The sequence below is a fragment of the Rhinatrema bivittatum genome, chromosome 13 (assembly GCF_901001135.1).
Source record: "Rhinatrema bivittatum chromosome 13, aRhiBiv1.1, whole genome shotgun sequence".
NCBI classification, from domain to species: domain Eukaryota; kingdom Metazoa; phylum Chordata; class Amphibia; order Gymnophiona; family Rhinatrematidae; genus Rhinatrema; species Rhinatrema bivittatum.
Genome location: NC_042627.1, coordinates 42,919,412 through 42,936,994, shown reverse-complemented (window position 1 = coordinate 42,936,994; position 17,583 = coordinate 42,919,412). Strand labels below are relative to the sequence as shown.

General features: G+C 48.4%; 1 protein-coding gene across 1 annotated transcript in view; it reads right to left on the bottom strand.

Annotated features, from left to right (window-relative positions):
- SLTM (SAFB like transcription modulator) overlaps nt 1–17,583 on the bottom strand; it is a 399,249-nt gene that overhangs the window by 378,345 nt on the left and 3,321 nt on the right. The window contains 1 exon segment of the mRNA XM_029574499.1: nt 16,072–16,159. Coding sequence (XP_029430359.1) covers nt 16,072–16,159 — 88 coding nt within the window.

Below are 17,583 nucleotides of genomic sequence, written 5' to 3'. Positions count from 1 at the left end.
ATTGGGATATGCAAGTAGGCTTCCGACAGATCTAGGGATGTGAGAAACCCCCCTGGTTGTACTGCATTCTTGACAGACCGCAGGGTTTCCATGCGAAAGCTGGGGACCCGTAGGTGTCGGTTGACTGACTTGAGGTCCAGGACGGGCCTGAAAGTGCCCTCCTTCTTGGGTACTATGAAATAAATGGAATAATGCCCAGAATTTTCCTCCCATGCAGGCACTGGGATTATGGCTTTTAGGGATAGGAGCCTCTGCAAGGTAACTTCTAGTGCCGCCCTCTTTAGGGGTGAACATGGAGATTCCACAAACTTGTCCAGCGGGAGCCGAAGAAAGTCCAGGTAATACCCTTCTCGGATGATGGCGAGGACCCACTGGTCCGAGGTAATCTCGACCCACCTGCGGTAGAAGGTTAGCCTGCCCCCTATGGCTGCTACCCCCGGATGGGTCGGCTGATTGTCATTGTGGGGTGCGGCCGGGACCAGAGCCCGAGCCGGTTCTCTTCTTGCTGTGCTTAGTCCGAAAAGACTGGTTCCTGACCTGAGAACGAGGTACTTGGTAGCGAGCCCTGTAAGGGTTGAAGCGCTGAGAGTTTGGATGGTCTAGGAAAAGGGCGCAGGCTCCTCCTTGGCCTGTCTTCTGGTAGACGGGGTAATGGAGAGGCGCCCCATTTATTGGCCAGTTTCTCGAGGTCGCTGCCGAACAGGAGGGATCCCTTAAAGGGCATTCTCGTGAGGCGAGTCTTGGAGTCGTCGTCGGCCGACCAATTACGTAGACAGAGCTGTCTCCTGGCTGCCACTGAGGATGACACTCCCTTGGCTGCCGTACGGACTAGGTCGGAGGCTGCGTCTGAGGAACGAGAGAGCCGATTCCATCGCTTCTCCCGGGGTGTTGTTCCTAGCCTGTGATAAACAGGAACGCGTCACCATGGTGCAGCAGGTCGCAATTTGTAGGGACATGGCTGCCACCTCAAAGGCTTGCTTCAGCATGGCGTCCATGCGCCGGTCGTGTGTATCCTTGAGAGCCGTCCCCCCTTCCACCGGAATGGTGGTGCGCTTCACAATTGTGCTAACTATGGCGTCTACCTGAGGGCACGCCAGCATCTCCTTAGTTGCCGGGTCTAAGGGGTACATGCCAGACAAGGCCCGACCCCCTTTGAATGAGGCCTCCGGCGCATTCTATTCCAGATCGATTAGCTGCTGTGCTGCTTGTAGGAGGGGAAAATGGTGAGCCATTTGGCGCAGGCCCTCTAACAGGGGGTTCATTCTAGGTTCCCCTGGGCTGTCATGGCCCGGGAGAGCCAGTTCCGACAGGCATTGGGAGATCAGGCCTGGGAGATCCTCTTTCAGAAAGAAGCGCCTCATGGTCCGATATGGTTCAATCCCAGATGGAAGTTCTCCCTCCTCGGGGGGGCTCGTCGTCTTCCTCAGGGCAATCTGAATCCCCATAAGTGGGGGTTCCGGGTGGCGAGTGGCCGTGCCTAGGCCTTGAGGGTCCAGGGGCCGGGTCATCCGGTACGTATGGACCCGTTCGGGGAGCAGACTGCATTGTGACAAAGGCATGAATCCCCTTGAATAATTCCACCCAGGAGAGCGAAGCAAGATCGGGCCTTAGGGGGTACCAGGTCTCTCTGGTTCCCTGGCAGCTCACCGCTGCCTGCTAGGTCCGGGGTGTTCCCTGAGGAACTGGCAAGTACGCTGGGCTGCGACTGGTCCTGGCCTGGAACTCCCAGGGCCTCTTCACATTGGGCACATAGGGAGTCTGCTTCCTCGCTCTATGTGGCTCTGAGGTTGCATGCAGAGCAGAGGCTTATGCCTGATACTGGAGGTGCCGGCTCCGCTGACGCATGGGCTCTCTTACGCTCCATCTCATCTGTTAATTCAGCTAGAGTCTGCGCTTTGTAATGTGCGCCTACCAATATGTGCTTATCCACGTGCGCTTATCGTATTAACATGCGCCTATCAGTGGGCGTGAGGTAGCTCCAAACTGCTTTGGAGACAGAAATTACTGAATTGCTGCACTTCCTGCGGGGGTATATGTACCCGTGCTGATGTCAGATCCGTCTCCAACTGCTAGCACGAGCACACTATACCCACTTGTTTTGAGTCCATCTCTACACGCTAGGAAAACTTATTTTTCCCTAGCTAGCAGGGCTGAATTAGCCATGCTGTCATAGGAGTCCCAAGCTCCCAGTCATGCTAAATGATTTTTTTCTTTTTGCATGACGTGCCCAGCGTGGACAGCCAATTCTAGAGTTTTGAAGATAAGGTATCTAAGACTACTTGCCTTAGTTTCACATCTTGAGGTGTTTGCTGGTCTAAGCAGTAATGGGATGTGAAAGTATGTAGAAATGGCCAGGTGGCTGCTTTACAGATGTCAATCGGTGGAACCTGAAGTAGAACCTGACGTAAATGGGCAGAGGTGGAGAGTGCTCGCAGTTGATGAGCATTCGGTTTTCCCAACAGTGCTATATCTCGTTTGTTGTAGCAAAACCGAATGCACTGTGCTATCCAGCTAGAAATTGTCTGTTTTGCCACTGGCAGGCCAGGAGCATTTGGGTTAAAGGAGAGTAACAGTCGGGATGGTCTTCAGTTCAAGTGTGTTCTAGTTTTATAGTAGGCTAGCACCCGTTTACAGTCCAAGGTGTGGCGTAATTTCTCTCGGCCATTATGGTGAGGTTTTGGAAAACATAGGGAGTTCTACGGGCTGGTTGATGTGAAAAGCTGAGACCAACTTTGGAAGGAAGGATGGGTGAGTCTGTAGCACTACCTTGTGGTGGAAGAATTGAAGATAAGGCTCAATGAACGAGTGCTTAAAGTTCACCGACTCGGCGAGCTGAGGTTACAGCAGGAACACCACTTTCTATGTTAGATACTTCACATGTGACGAGTCCATCGGTTCGAATGGAGGGAGCATTAGTTGCTCTAGGAATAAGCTGAGATTCCAGGCCACTGGAGGCTTGGGTATTGGGGGGGGGGGGGGGGGGGGCGGAGATGGTAGAGTCCCCTAATTAATCTAGAAATGAGTGGGTGTTGGGATATTAGGTGGCCCTGGAGTGGCCTGTGGTAGGCTGCGATGGCACCGAGGTGCACTCGGACAGAGGTGGTCGCTAGACCTGTCAAGTATAAGGTGAATGGGTAATCTAGTAGATCGTTTGTTATTAAAGGTTTTTATTGAAACAACAACACAATGAAACCTACAGATCGGACCATACAAGTAGAAAATGAAGTATACATAAAACTGCACAAAGCTGCAATCAGAGCCAGGAACAACTGTAGGTGAAACATCACAGAATAGCAAAACCAAGTTGTTTATGTTTAATGAATATAGCACCCCACCCCACCTAGCTTCACAATGACAAAAGAAATTAGAAAAGCAGAGCATACATGGAGTCACACAAAAGCATAGATATGATCCTATGGGTTTCCCCCCCGAGAGAGAAAAAAAAAATAAAAAAAAATATGAAAAGTGAAGGGCCCCTACCGCTAACATAATATTTAAGGCAAAGGACCCCCCGGCCCCCCAGAAAGCCATTGTTGGTAAGGGTGCCAAATCGATGTAAAACGGGAGACTGTCTTATTGTTGAATGCTGTAATTTTGGATAATAAATAAATTTTCCGCACTCTGTTGTGAATGTCCTCTATCTTGGGAGTTCTGGTGTCTTTCCATAAACGTGCTATCTCACAGCGGCTGGCAGTAGAGACAAATTGAACTAACTGATTAGAATCCTGCGAAAGCCCAGTGGGTGCCAAGCCCAGCAGGGCCTGAGCAGGGGTGAGCGAGGGCAGACCCGGAAAAAGCTTGCTCAACCAGAGGGACACCTGCCTCCAAACTAAACTGACATGGGAGCACATATGATAAAACGTGCCCTCCTCCCCACAACCTCACCAACAAGTATCAGGATATAAAGGCAAGAATTTATGTGAGGGACATTTGTACCAGCGGTACAAGAGCTTATACGAGTCCTCAATAAGAGAAGCAGCAATATGTCCCCTGCCCAGCCGGCGAAAGACTGACTTCCAACGCTGAGGGGTCCAGCTAACCCGAAGATCTCGCTCCCAAGCCGTCTGGAAGGTGTAAAGAGGGAGATCCCGTACCAATAACATTTGATAAAGCCTTGACAGCATTTTGGGGCAACTATGCGCCCGCTCACAAAGTTTCTCAAAATCAGAGGGTTCCTGAGCGAGTGGAGTACTAAGCCCGGTGGCCTTAGCAAAATGTGCTAATTGCAAATAGGGGTACAACGCCGACTCAGGTAAGTCATAGGCTCGCTGAAGATCAGCAAAAGAGCGTAAAGCTGTAGAGCCCCAAACATGTCCCCACGTCGTAATGCCCCGTCGTCTCCAGTCTAAAAAAATGGAGCTCTCACATCCCGGGCGAAAGGCCTTGTTGTAATATAAATGGGTACTGGCATGGTATTCCCTATTTCCCACCAGGGGAGCACCAAGGTGATGCCACAGGTGAAGCAGCATAAGTGTAGAGGGAGGCAACACCGCCCCCGGATTCACCGTCCAGGTGTGCTTAGGCTGCCAGATAAGGTTACTGAGTGGAACAGAGCCAAGAAGTTCCTGGTTAATAATAACCCACAGTTTCTGCCTACGGGATGATTGTAAATCCACCAGTTTTTTTAATTGAGCAGCACGATAGTAGCGGATAAGATCCGGGACTCCCAGCCACCTCTACCTTTAGGTTGTGTAAGTACTCTACAGGCTACCCGGGGTCACCTGCCCGCCCAGATGAAAGCCATACCCCTTCGCTGCCATTGTTTTAACATAGACATAGGGACCAACATGGGGAGTGTCTGAAAAGATACAATAATTTCGGGAGGACATTCATTTTAAAGACAGCCATTCTACCCAACCAAGATATCTGATATCGACTCCACTCCTCCATATCCTTTGCTAATTTAGTCCAGAGCGGGGCATAGTTAATGGTAAGCAGATCTTGCGTTACACTAAGGTGAATGCCCAGATATTTAATTTGGGTTTTGGCCCATTTAAAGGGGAATAGCTCCTGAAGGAAATTGACCATGCGGGTATGTAAATTGATGTTAAGAACCTCTGATTTTTCCCAATTTACGGCAAAACCAGAAACCCTACCGAAAACCTCCATCTCAGCAATAACAGAGTCGAGAGAGTCGGCTGGGTCTGAGAGCGTAAACAAAATGTCATCAGCATATAGGGATATCTTGGGAGACAAGGCGCCCATAGGTACCCCAGAAATGTCAGCATTGCCGCGTATGGAGATAGCAAATGGCTCAAGAAATAAAGCAAAGAGGAGGGGGGATAGCGGGCAACCCTGCCTAGTCCCCCTGCCCACATCAAAAGGAGCTGAGTAGCCTCCATTTACCTTTAAACATGCCCGGGGAGAGTGATAGAGCTGACCCAACCACTGCAAATAAGAGGAGCCAAACCCCATATGCTCTAAAGTCTGAAAAAGATAAGGCCAGTGCACTCGGTCGAATGCCTTTTCAGCATCAATTGACAAAGCCACTGCCGGGATGTTGTGTGTTTGGGCATACCAGATAATGTCCAAAATTTTGTGAACATTATCCGCAGTAGTCCTCCCAGGAATAAAGCCAGCCTGATCGAGCCCCACCAAGTGAGAAATAAAACAATTCAGGCGGTTTGCCAAGATTTTTGCCAGTAACTTAACATCAATATTCAATAAAGAAATGGGCCGATAAGAACCACAAACGGATGGGTCCAGGTCAGGTTTAAGTAATAGTGTAATGCCTGCCAAGTTGGCCTGGGTAGACAGGGACGACCCCGTTTTCAGGGAGTTGAAAAATTTCAACAATAGAGGGGCTAGGGCCGTAGCAAATAATTTATAAATCCGGGGAGTATACCCACGAGGCCCGGGGATTTCCCCAGTTTGAGGGAGTCGATAGCGTCCTGAAGTTCCATAGCGGAGATGTCCCCATCTAAAAATTGTCGCTGGGCCGCCGTCAAGGTAGGCATGGGAAGACGAGACAGGTATGCCTCAATCGAAGCTTCCTGTATATCAGGGTCGCCATGGTACAGAGCGGAGTAAAAACTTTGAAAGCAGCCCAGAATAGAGGCATTATCAGTAAGGAGCCCCCCAGAGGGATCCTTTATTTTTAAAATAGTGGCTTGTGCCTGTTTCCGTTTAAGGCTGTGGGCTAAGTAACGTCCAGCCTTGTTCCCACCCTCAAAAAATCGCTGTTGGGCCAATTCCAATTGATGGGCAATACGGGCAGAATCTAGGGCCATAATCTTATCCCGCAGCTCCTGGATGGACCCCCGCTGCGTAGAGCCAACTCAGTCCCTCATATGAGCCCGCTCCAACTTGGACAAGGCCTTCAGTAACGTCTGGCGCTCCAGCTCCCGCTGTTGCTTAACAAAAGATGCTCTCGCAATACAGGAGCCTCGTAGGACACACTTTAAACACTCCCACAGGGTCCCAGCCCCCACCTCCCCGGTATCATTATGAAGGAGAAATTCACGAATTTCCCGAGTCAATTGCTGCTGAAAGCTACCATCTTCCAGGAGGGTGCCGAGTGATTGGAGAAGAGCGGTGGTGGTCCCGCTTCACAAGAGTGGAAACAGGGAGGAGGCTGGCAACTACAGACCGGTCAGCCTCACTTCGGTGGTGGGAAAAGTAATGGAGTCACTGCTGAAAGAGAGAATAGTGAACTATCTACAGTCCGGAGAATTGATGGACCAGGCAACATGGATTCACCAGGGGAAGATCCTGTCAGACAAATCTGATTGACTTTTTTGACTGGGTAACCAAGGAATTGGATCGAGGAAGAGCGCTCGATATCATATACTTGGATTTCAGCAAAGCTTTTGACACGGTTCCGCACAGGAGACTGGTGAATAAAACGAGAAGCTTGGGAGTGAGTGCCGAGGTGGTGACCTGGATTGCAAATTGGTTGACGGACAGAAGACAATGTGTGATGGTAAATGGAACCTTCTCTGAAGAGAGAGCGGTTTTAAGTGGTGTACTGCAAGGATCGGTGTTGGGACCGGTCCTGTTCAATATCTTTGTGAGCGACATGCGGACGGGATAGAAGGCAAGGTTTGTCTTTTCGCGGATGACACTAAGATCTGCAACAGAGTGGACACGCCGGAAGGAGTGGAGAGAATGAGACGGGATCTAAGGAAACTGGAAGAGTGGTCGAAGATATGGCAGCTGAGATTCAATGCCAAGAAGTGCAAAGTCATGCATATGGGGAGTGGAAACCCGAATGAACTGTATTCGATGGGGGGGGGGGGGGGGGAAGGCTGATGTGCACGGAGCAGGAGAGGGACCTTGGGGTGATAGTGTCTAATGATATGAAGTCTGCGAAACAATGCGACAAGGCTATAGCAAAAGCCAGAAGAATGCTGGGCTGCATAGAGAGAGGAATATCGAGTAAGAAAAGGGAAGTGATTATTCCCTTGTACAGGTCCTTGGTGAGGCCTCACCTGGAGTACTGTGTTCAGTTCTGGAGACCGTATCTACAAAAAGACAAAGACAAGATGGAAGCGGTACAGAGAAGGGCGACCAGGAAGGTGGAGGATCTTCATTGGATGATGTACGAGGAGAGATTGAAGAATCTAAATATGTACACCCTGGAGGAAAGGAGGAGCAGAGGCGATATGATACAGACTTTCAGATACTTGAAAGGTTTTAATGATCCAAAGACAACGACAAACCTTTTCCGTAGGAAAAAAATCAGCAGAACCAGGGGTCACGATTTTGAAGCTCCAGGAGGAAGATTCAGAACCAATGTTAGGAAGTATTTCTTCACGGAGAGGGTGGTGGATGCCTGGAATGCCCTTCCGGAGGATGTGGTGAAGACCAGAACTGTGAAGGACTTCAAAGGGGCGTGGGATAAACACTGTGGATCCATAAAGTCAAGAGGCCGCCAATGAAGAGTGGGTGACTCACCAGAATGATGGCTACTGCCTGGAGACAATACCCTTATTCAATAAACGTACACATGCTTACTGTGACTCCAACATCGTTCTAGCTTCAACAGCAAGAGGAAATGTGGAATAAAGGATCTGCACTCACAAAGGGGGGAGTAGCTGGCTTGTTACGGCGGTTACTACCCCAAACCAAATAAGCCTGTTACTTCTATTTCTATGCATATACAGCATAGTTCTCTGCTTCAACGGCAGGGGAGAAGAAAAAAGGGTTCACACTCACAAAGCAGGGAGTAGCTGGCTTGTTACGGCGGTTACTACCCCAAACCAAATGTGCATGATACTTCACTTTCGATGCATATCCAGCATGGCTCTCTGCTTCAACAGCATGGGAGAAGAATAAACTGATACCTCAAGCATATCCAGCATTGCTCCCTGCTTCAACGGCAGGGGAGAAGATAAACAACCAATAAGGGCTGTATAACATAGTCTGGGTTAAAACAAATAAGCATGGGTGTAGCTTGCTTATTGCGGCGGTTACTACCCCTACTACCCCTAACTTATCAGCTAGATATTCACTTGGATGCAGCTCCATCACTGCTTTCTACATTAATGGTGGGGGTGGAAAGGAAATAGAACCAAGAGCTAAGAGAAACAGATAAGTATGAGAGAAAAAAGTGTGTGAAGCTTGCTGGGCAGACTGGATGGGCCATTTGGTCTTCTTCTGCCGTCATTTCTATGTTTCTATGGAATCATTTAGTCGCCAAAAACGCTGACCTACATCAGACGGGCCCATACGCAATTTAAACCAGATAGGCGCATGATCCGACCAAACTATAGGTTCAATATCAACCCCTGTTACCGCATTAAGTTTGGTCCGGTCAAGCATGAACATATCCAGGCGGGAATAGCTATTGTGCGAGGGTGAGAAGTAGGTATAGCTGCGGGAAGTAGGGAAGCGAGAGCGCCAGACATCCACCCCAGCTATAAGCGTAAGAATCCGTTTGAGCGCCTTCCTGGCCAGGGCAGGGTCAGAGCTAGAACCCGCTGAGGTATCAAAACGGGGATTAAGTGTCAAATTGAAATCCCCCCCCCCCCAAAATAACACTTCCCTCCGCATGATCCATTAACAGCTTGTACAATTTAGTATAAAACGCTTCTGAGAGGTAGGACCATACACCGAACAAAGTGTATAAGACTCCCCGCCCAGAACTACATTAAGGAGAAGGTAGCGGCCTAACGGGTCAGAAAGAATATTCCGGACCTCAAAGTGAATGTCTTTATGCACCAGGATTCCCACACCCGAATATCTGGAGGCAGGTGTCGCCGCCGCCCAAAATTGATGGGGGTATTTTTCTGAGCGTAAGAGGCCCTCATAGCGCTGGCGTAGGTGAGTTTCCTGGACATAAATCACCTGGGGAGGGACTGTTGAGGGAGACTCCCGCCGGGGGACGCAAAGTCCCTGTGTACTGTTCGAAAACCTGGATCCCGGCACCAGCTGGGGAGGGCCATGGCCTGAATCCCCCAGGGACTCTTCGCATTGTATACACAGGGCAGTGGCCTCCTCATGCTGCGCAGCTCTGATGTGGCATGCTGGGCAAAAGCCCTTAGCTTCTTCTCCGGTGGTGCCATGGCTTGTGCACGTAAAAAGTACAGGGACGGGGCGGTCTAGTTATGCGCTCTGGGGCATCGAGGTTGTGCTCGTAAATCGGGTGCGGGCGCCGCTGTGCACACGGGCCAAACTTATGCGCCCGGCACAGTAGGCGTGTGGTTGAGCGCGTCGCTATGCACACAGCAATTATGCGCATGCCAATGTGCACACGAGAGATTTGTGCGCACGGGTCGGGATGGCGGCGAACAGATCAAGATGGCGACAGCAACCACACGGCCAGTATGGCGACCACCTCAGAGGGTCTCCACATGGGAGGACCCCCGAATCTGACCGGGGCCTGGCGATCTGTACGACTCTTCGAACTTCGGAGACTTTTCCGAGTGGTCTCCGTCTGCGGGGCGGGGGGGGGGGGGGGGAAGGAAGACCTTCACCACCGCACTTGAAGGTGCACCCGCTGCCTCTCAGCCTCACCCGTTGCTGGGGGCTAAGTCCTCGCCAAGGGTCAGCTGTCGGACAGAGGCCAACTTCCGAGGGATCACGGAAATCACCTCTGGAATTCTCCACTGGGGGAGGGACCCAAGGGGTGTCACCGCAGCAGAGCGTGGCTCGTCTGTAGAGGTAAGATTTCTTCGGTAAAATTATGCACGCTCGCACAGCGTTAGAGTAGAGTCCCTAATTGCTATGGAGACGGAAAATACTGAAGAGCTGCACTTCCTGCAGGGGTATATGTACTAGGGCTGACGTCAGATTGAAATCTGATCTGTCTTCAACTGCTATCAGGAGTACACTATACCCACTGGTCCTAAGTCCATCTGCTAGGAAAGGTTTAATGAAACAAAGTCAGCTTTACCCAAGGTAACCCTTGCCTCACAAATCTGCTTCACCTTTTTTGAAGGGGTTAATAAACATGAAGATAAAGGTGAATCAGTAGATGTGTATTTGAATTTTCAGAAGACGTCAGTTCCTCATGAGAGGCTTCTAGGAAAAGTAAAAAAGTCATGGGATAGGTGGCAATGTCCTTTCGTGGATTACAAACTGGTTAAAAGACAGGAAACAGTAGGATTAAATGGACAATTCTCTCAGTTGAGGGGAGTGGGCAGTGGAGTGCCTCAGGGATCTGTACTGAGACCCATGCTTTTCAATATATTTATAAATGTTCTGGAAAGGTATACAACTAGTGAGGTAATCAAATTTGCAGATGATACAAAATTAAAATGTGGATAAGTGCAAGGTGATGCATATAGGGAAAAATAACCCATGCTATGGTTACACAATGTTAGGTTCCATATTAGGAGCTACCATCCAAGAAAGATCTAGGCATCATAGTGGAAAAACATTGAAATAGTCGTTTAGTGTACTGCGGCAGTCAAAAAAGCAAACAGAATGTTGGGAATTATTAGAAAGGGAATGGTGAATAAAACGGAAAATGTCATAATGCCTCTATCGCTCCATGGTGAGACCGCATCTTGAATACTGTATACAATTCTGGTTGCCGCATCTCAAAAAAGATATAGTTGCAATGAAAAAAGGTACAGAGAAGGGCGACCAAAATGATAAAGGGCATGAACAGCTCCCCTATGAGAAAAGACTAAAGAGGTTAGGACCGTTCAGCTTGGAGACAGCTGAGGGGGGATATGATAGAGGTGTTTAAAATCATGAGAGGTCTTGAATGAGTAGATATGAATCAGTTATTTACACTTTCAGATAATAGAAGGACTAGGGGGGACTCCATGAAGATAGCAAGTAGCACATTTAAGACTAATCAGAGAACATTCTTTTTTCACTTAATGCACAATTAAGCTCTGGAATTTGTTGCCAGGGGATATGATTATGCAGTTAGTGTAGCTGGGTTTAAAAAAAGGTTTGGATAAGTTCTTGGAGACTTCCATTAATTGCTGTTAATCAAGTTGACTTAGGGAATGGCCTCTGCTATTACTGGCATCAGTAAAACGGGATCTTCTTAGTTTGGGTACTTGCCAGATTCTTGAGGTCTGGTTTGGCCTCTGTTGGAAACTGTATGCTGGGCTTGATGGACCCTGGGTCAGACCCAGCATAGCAATTTTTTATGGTATGTCCCAATCTGGGCCCACAAGGAGATCCACATCTGAAAAAAGCCACCACCATGACCAGGCTCATGGACAACAAAACAGCAGGGAGAAAAAAGGACTGAAAAGAGCAAAGAAGTTAGGGGTAGAAAATGAGAAGAAAAAAACCTGGAAAAGGATAGAAAAGAAGCAAAAAGCAGGAAACAAATTAAGCCAAAAAGCACACACAAAACACTTAACAGGAAAAGCATAAAATATCCTCCCCAAGACTTTCTCTTAATATATTTTTTGCATCCCTGGTTATAATGGATATGAGGCAATCATTCTGTTTATAAAAACATAAAAAGAAAAAAAATGACTACTACCAGATTTAGCGCAAACTATGTTTCTTAAACTGCCAATTTTAAGCCAACTTGACTTGAATCAATCCAAACTCCAAAATTTAAAATGGAGAAATTACTTACCTGATAATTTCGTTTTCCTTAGTGTAGCCAAATAGACTCAGAACCAGTGGGATGTACAAAAGCTACTCTTGGACAGGGCGGAAGGCTGCCCGTGGCCCACTTAGTACTGCCCTTGCGAAGGCTGCATCTTCCCGGGCCTGAACATCCAAGCGGTAGAACTTGGAGGTGTGTTGGGAGGACCACGTCGCCGCCCAACAGATACTGCCTGGGCCCTAGTTAAGGCTCATTCTACCTGTAGGGGTAAGAGCTTTCCTGCCTCTGTGTAGGCTGCCTTGATTACTTCCTTGATCCAGCGAGTTGTGGATGTTCGCATGGCTGCTTCTCCTTGGTTCTTCCCACTGTGGAGAACAAACAAGCGATCCATTTTGCACACCGGTTCCAGTCATCGTACCAGGAGTCTGCAGGTATTTAGATGGCGAAGTCAGGCGTCTTCAGAGTCCTTACGTTCCTTCAGAGATGGTAGGGAGATGGCTTGGTTCAGAAGAAAAACTCAGAGACCACCTTCGGTAGGAAGGAGGGAACGGTGCAAAGCTGTATCGTTCCAAGATTGAGCCTAAGGAACGGTTCCCGACAGGATAGTGCCTGTAGCTTGGAGATACGACGGGCTAAACATATTGCCACCAGGAATACCATCTTCAATGTTAAGAGGCATAGTGACAGACTGTGCATCGGCCTGAAGGACGCCCCCGATAGGAAGTCTAATACCAGATTGAGATTCCATAAGGACAATGGCCACTTTAAGGGTGGTCGAAGTTGCTAAACCCCTTTTAGGAAATGGGCCAAGTCTGGATGAGCTAATAGCCAGGTGCCATTCACTTCGGCTCTGAAGCAGGTGAGGGCTGCTATTTGGATCTTGAGGGAGTTGATCAACAACCCTTTCTTCATACCATCCTGTAGAAATTATGGAATTATGGGGATCTTGGCCATCCGCAGGAGTATCCCACGGTCCTCATCCCAGGCTTCGAATATTCTCCAGATCTGTATGTATGCCAGAGATGTTGAAAACTTGCATGCGCGGAGCATGGTGTCACTCACAGCCTTCGAGTAACCGCGCTTCTTCAGGAGAGTCCTCAAGGGCCAGACTGTAAGAGAATAGAGATGGATCTTGATGAAGAATCAGGCCTTGCTGAAGAAGATCCCTGTGTGGAGGGCTCCCTGCAAGGAGTCTTTGCATGTTTGTGTACCATGAGCGCCTTAGCCAATCTGGGGCCACTAGTAGAACTGGTCCCCTGTGGTGTTCTATCTTGCCCAGTAGTGCCCATGGTGGGTGGGGGGGGGGGGAAAGAGGTGTACATTAAGTCTTCCTCTGGTCAGGTCTGGACGAGGCAGTCAATCCCTTGAGAGAGTGTGGCTCTCGTCTGCGGCTGAAGAACCTGGGGACTTTGGCACTGAGAGAGGTGGCCAATATGTCCAGTTCGAAGGCTGTGGTCGACAGCATCTATTCCCCAGGGTCCAGGCTCTCTCTCTGCTGAGAGAATGTTTTTTCCTCGATGTGGGAGGCCAAGATCCCTTGTAAGTTTACCTCCACCCATGCCATGAAAGCCCTGCTGGCTCCTGGTTCCTCCCTGGCGGTTGATGTAGGCAACCGTTGTAGAGTTGTCCAACACTACTCGAATCGCTTGGCCTCTGAGTCTGTGGCTGAATCGCAGGCACGCTAGTCTGACTGCTTGAGCTTCTAGGCGGTTTGTTTTCCATCCTGCCTCTTCCTTGCTCCATTGCCCCTGGGCTGTCAATTCCTGACATTGGGCTCCCCACCCTCGTAGGCTTGCATCCGTGGTGAGCACGATCAAGTTCCGTGAGGATAGGCTTACCCTCTGCTTAGGTGTAGCCACCATGGAAGCTGAGAACATACCTCTGCTGGTAGTTGGGAGGCGAATTGAGTAGTCCTGGGAGAGTGGGTTCCAGCCTGACAGTAAGGAGCCCTTGCCCATGGAACGACCTCCAGGGTTGATGCCATGAGCCCGAAGACTTGAACATAGTCCCAAAGCTTGGGGCGTGCACTGGTCATTATTCATTCTAATTGTTCCATCAGTTTCCTCCTCCTCAGGGGGAGGAAGACTATGTTCTGTTTGGTGTCGAAACGGGCCCCCAGGTACTCTAGAGACACAGGGTTGCAGACTGCTCAACAGTGTTCACGACCCAACTGAGTTCCTGCAGTAGGTTCCTGACTCTGCTGGTCACCTGCTGGCTCTCTTCTGAAGACTTTGCCCTGATCAACCAGTCGTACAAGTAAGGGTGCACCAAGATCCCTTCCTTCCTTCGTGTTGCTGCTACAAGCACCATAATTTTGGAGAATGTGAGATTCGCCTTAGAAGTCGCGTTTGCTGATCAGTTCCGCAACCATAACTGCCTTCTAGCCTCCACTACCGAGGCTACTCCTCTGGCTGAGGTACGCAGCTGGTTTGAGCTTGCGCCCGTCAGGAAGGCTGCTCCAGGTTCGATCGTTTCACCGGCATACGTTCTGGAATCGCTTGCCTCTCTCAATAGGAGCAAGCAGGAACATGCCACTAGTGAGCAGCAGGAAGCAATCTGCCTGGGATCCCCAGAATCTTCAGGGTCTGTGAAACAAGGGCTGGTAATTCATCCCTGTGGAAGAAGCGAAGCATCGTTCTGTATGGTTCCAGGCCTGGAGGGATTTCCCCCTTCCTCCAGTGAGGCATCATCATCGTTTGAGGTGTCCGGATCCCTGTCGGCAAAGTTCTTGGTGAGGTATGTCTCGTGGCACCCGAGCGGGACCGGGAGGGTCAGGTGCTCCTCGCTGAGGTTGGACCTGGATTGCAGCCGGGGCCGATTGTGCCTGAACGAAGGCTTGCAGTCCCTGGAAAAATTCTAACCAGGAGAAGGCCTCTGGATCCATGTTAGCCAAAGGGGGAAGTCTGAGTAGGGACCCCTGAAATGCCCTCTTGTGGAGATGCCACTTCGGAACTGCATAGATCTGGGGTGCTATCATATGGAGTAGTTCCGGATCCATCTTCAGACTGTGAAGGACCATGCTTTGGTACCCCCCCCCGGGCTTCTTCGCAGTGATGGCACAGGTAAGACTCCAGTTCAGGCTGTGCAGCTCTGATGTGGCAGGCTGTGCAAAAGGAGTGCCTTCTGAGCTTCTTGGACACCGGTGCCATTGCCTCTGTGTATAGACGCACGGGTAATGTGCTTCAATATGCGCAAGTGTAGATTTAAGCGCGGTTGTGTGTGTAGTTATGTATGTGTCTATACTGGAGGAACACAAGTTGTGCACATTGGCCGTCCGGCCTGCCCTGCGCGTACCGCCGGACGAGAAGGGAAGATGGCGCCAATGCCACCCACGTGGAAGATGGCTCCCCCCTAAGGTCTCCACGTGGCTGGACCCCTGCACCAGATCAGGGTCTAGCCCAATCAAGGCTGCTCAACCCGATCGGTGCTCCCTTTTTCCTCGCCGGATGAACAGAATCGGTACAGCACTCCCAGCCCCGGAGACCTAAATTAAAAGCTCTCTGCTTACCTGGTCTCGGTGCTTACTGATCACGTGCCAGTACGGTCTACAGCTGCGGGGGGAGAGGACTTTACCTTCACCGCCACGCTGTTATGCACCCGCTGCCTTTTAGCCTCTCTGGGGGCTAAGTCCATGCCGGGAACCGGCTACCGGACCAAGGCACACCTCTGAAGAATATCAAAAATCACCTCAGGAATTCTCAACTGGGGGAGGGACCCTTAGGTATCACAGCAGTAGAGCGGGGCTCGATCTTAAGGTAAAATTTCTCTTCTTTGCTGTAATTATTAACACTGCTATAGTGTGTGGAATAGTGTCCACATCTGCTAGAAGATGGAGAGATACTGGAGAGCTGAAGTCACTGCAGAGGTATATCTAGGGTGATGTCAGCTTTGAAAACGGACTCAGTCTCCCACCTGCTAGCAGAAGAGCACATAACCCACTAGTCCTGAGTCCATCTGGCTACACGCTAGGAAAAATTACATTTTCTTGACATTGAAACAGTATATAGCATTGAATGCTTGACATATTGTGGGACTTATGCACTTTGAATATATTAATGCTAAAAAAAAAAAATCACACTTGTTATACACAAAGAAATTTTAACCTTTGCCTTTTGTTGGTTTCTTGGTAGGTGTCTCAGCAATTTCACTTATTTCAATATTATCAGGATCTCCTCCTTCATCTTCAATAGCCTGTGAAGAATAAGGAAACAATTATAAGCCATAAAACAGAAAAAGAAATGTAACGATTAGTACTATCGTAAGTGTACTTATTTGAGCAATTATCCCAATTACAGTTTAACTATCAGGAAAATAAAAATATGACTCGATATATTCTATAGCTACATTACAAATTAAGACATTACTGTGATTAAAATCTCTTTACTTCAAAATATGAGGGTGCTCCCATTTCAGAGAAATGTGTATGTAAATGAAAGTTAGTTATTTTAATATATAACATTGCAGATTCATACAAATTATAAACAAGGGCCTCAAGTCTTCTGCAGCAACTTAAGAGTAGATTCTATACTAAAGATTAGACAACTCCATGTACATTTACAGAATTTTACATATACTTTACATTTAATATGCACAAAGCAACAATTTTTTTTAACTTATATGCCTTTATATCTTCTGTTCCACTTTCATCATTTACCTGTTAGATTTGTTTTTATCCTTCATTTTTTGCTATTCTTTCCTTTCTAAGCTCTTCCCTCTTACTCTAACCATTTCACAGCTTTCTCTTCCCTCCTACAGGAACCTCATTCTTCCTCCTTATTTTCTCCTTTCCCTTCTATCACACCCCACTCTCACAAGGAACTTGCCTACTACCCCTGCTTCTCACCTGGAGCCCATGTGACAACACTGCGAGGGAAAGGGCATCCTATATTACTGGGGAGGGAGAGTAAGGGAAGTGGCATGTCCTAGCAAAGGTGGGAGCAAAAGGCATGGATGATGCCTCCACTGGCAGCAGTGTGGGGACCAAGAAGCAACCTGTACTAGCAATAGTGGTTAGAAGAGAGGCAGCAAAATTTGGTTGCTATGCAGTTTCTCACAATTGTGTAGCAAAGAACAAACTGGAAGCCCTATCATGACAAGTTTCAAACGAAAGCTACAAGATAAAAAACAATCAGGTATTGAGAAGAGGAAGAATAGCATGAATTAGCTCTCCTCCATGTGTATGTAGTTTTAGAAAATGTATATAAAGGGCAGCCATTTAAAAAAAATTGTCAAGAGGATTTCAAATTACAAAGAAAAGGATGGGACCACACAAGAATATCAAAAAGCATTCCTTATATGTTATACTTTATGTACAGATTGTTTTTTCCCCAAGTTTCTTGGATTTAACATGCAACCTTTGACATAGCCAAGTTTGTTGCTTCTGCATTAAGGCAATATACAATGAGAAAAAATACTTTGCAACCAAAAGCTTTCCGTAAGGATTCAAGTCAGACAATGCTGAAAAATCTCTTTACTCTTGTAAGCAGTCCTTTAAAAGGGTCCAGTTGTCCCTTCTGCTTAGGCCTGCTTATTTCAGTTTGCACCATTTAACCACAATTCTATGACAAAATGTTATGAGCTGAATGGACTCAATTGGTCTTGAAAACTCATGCTAA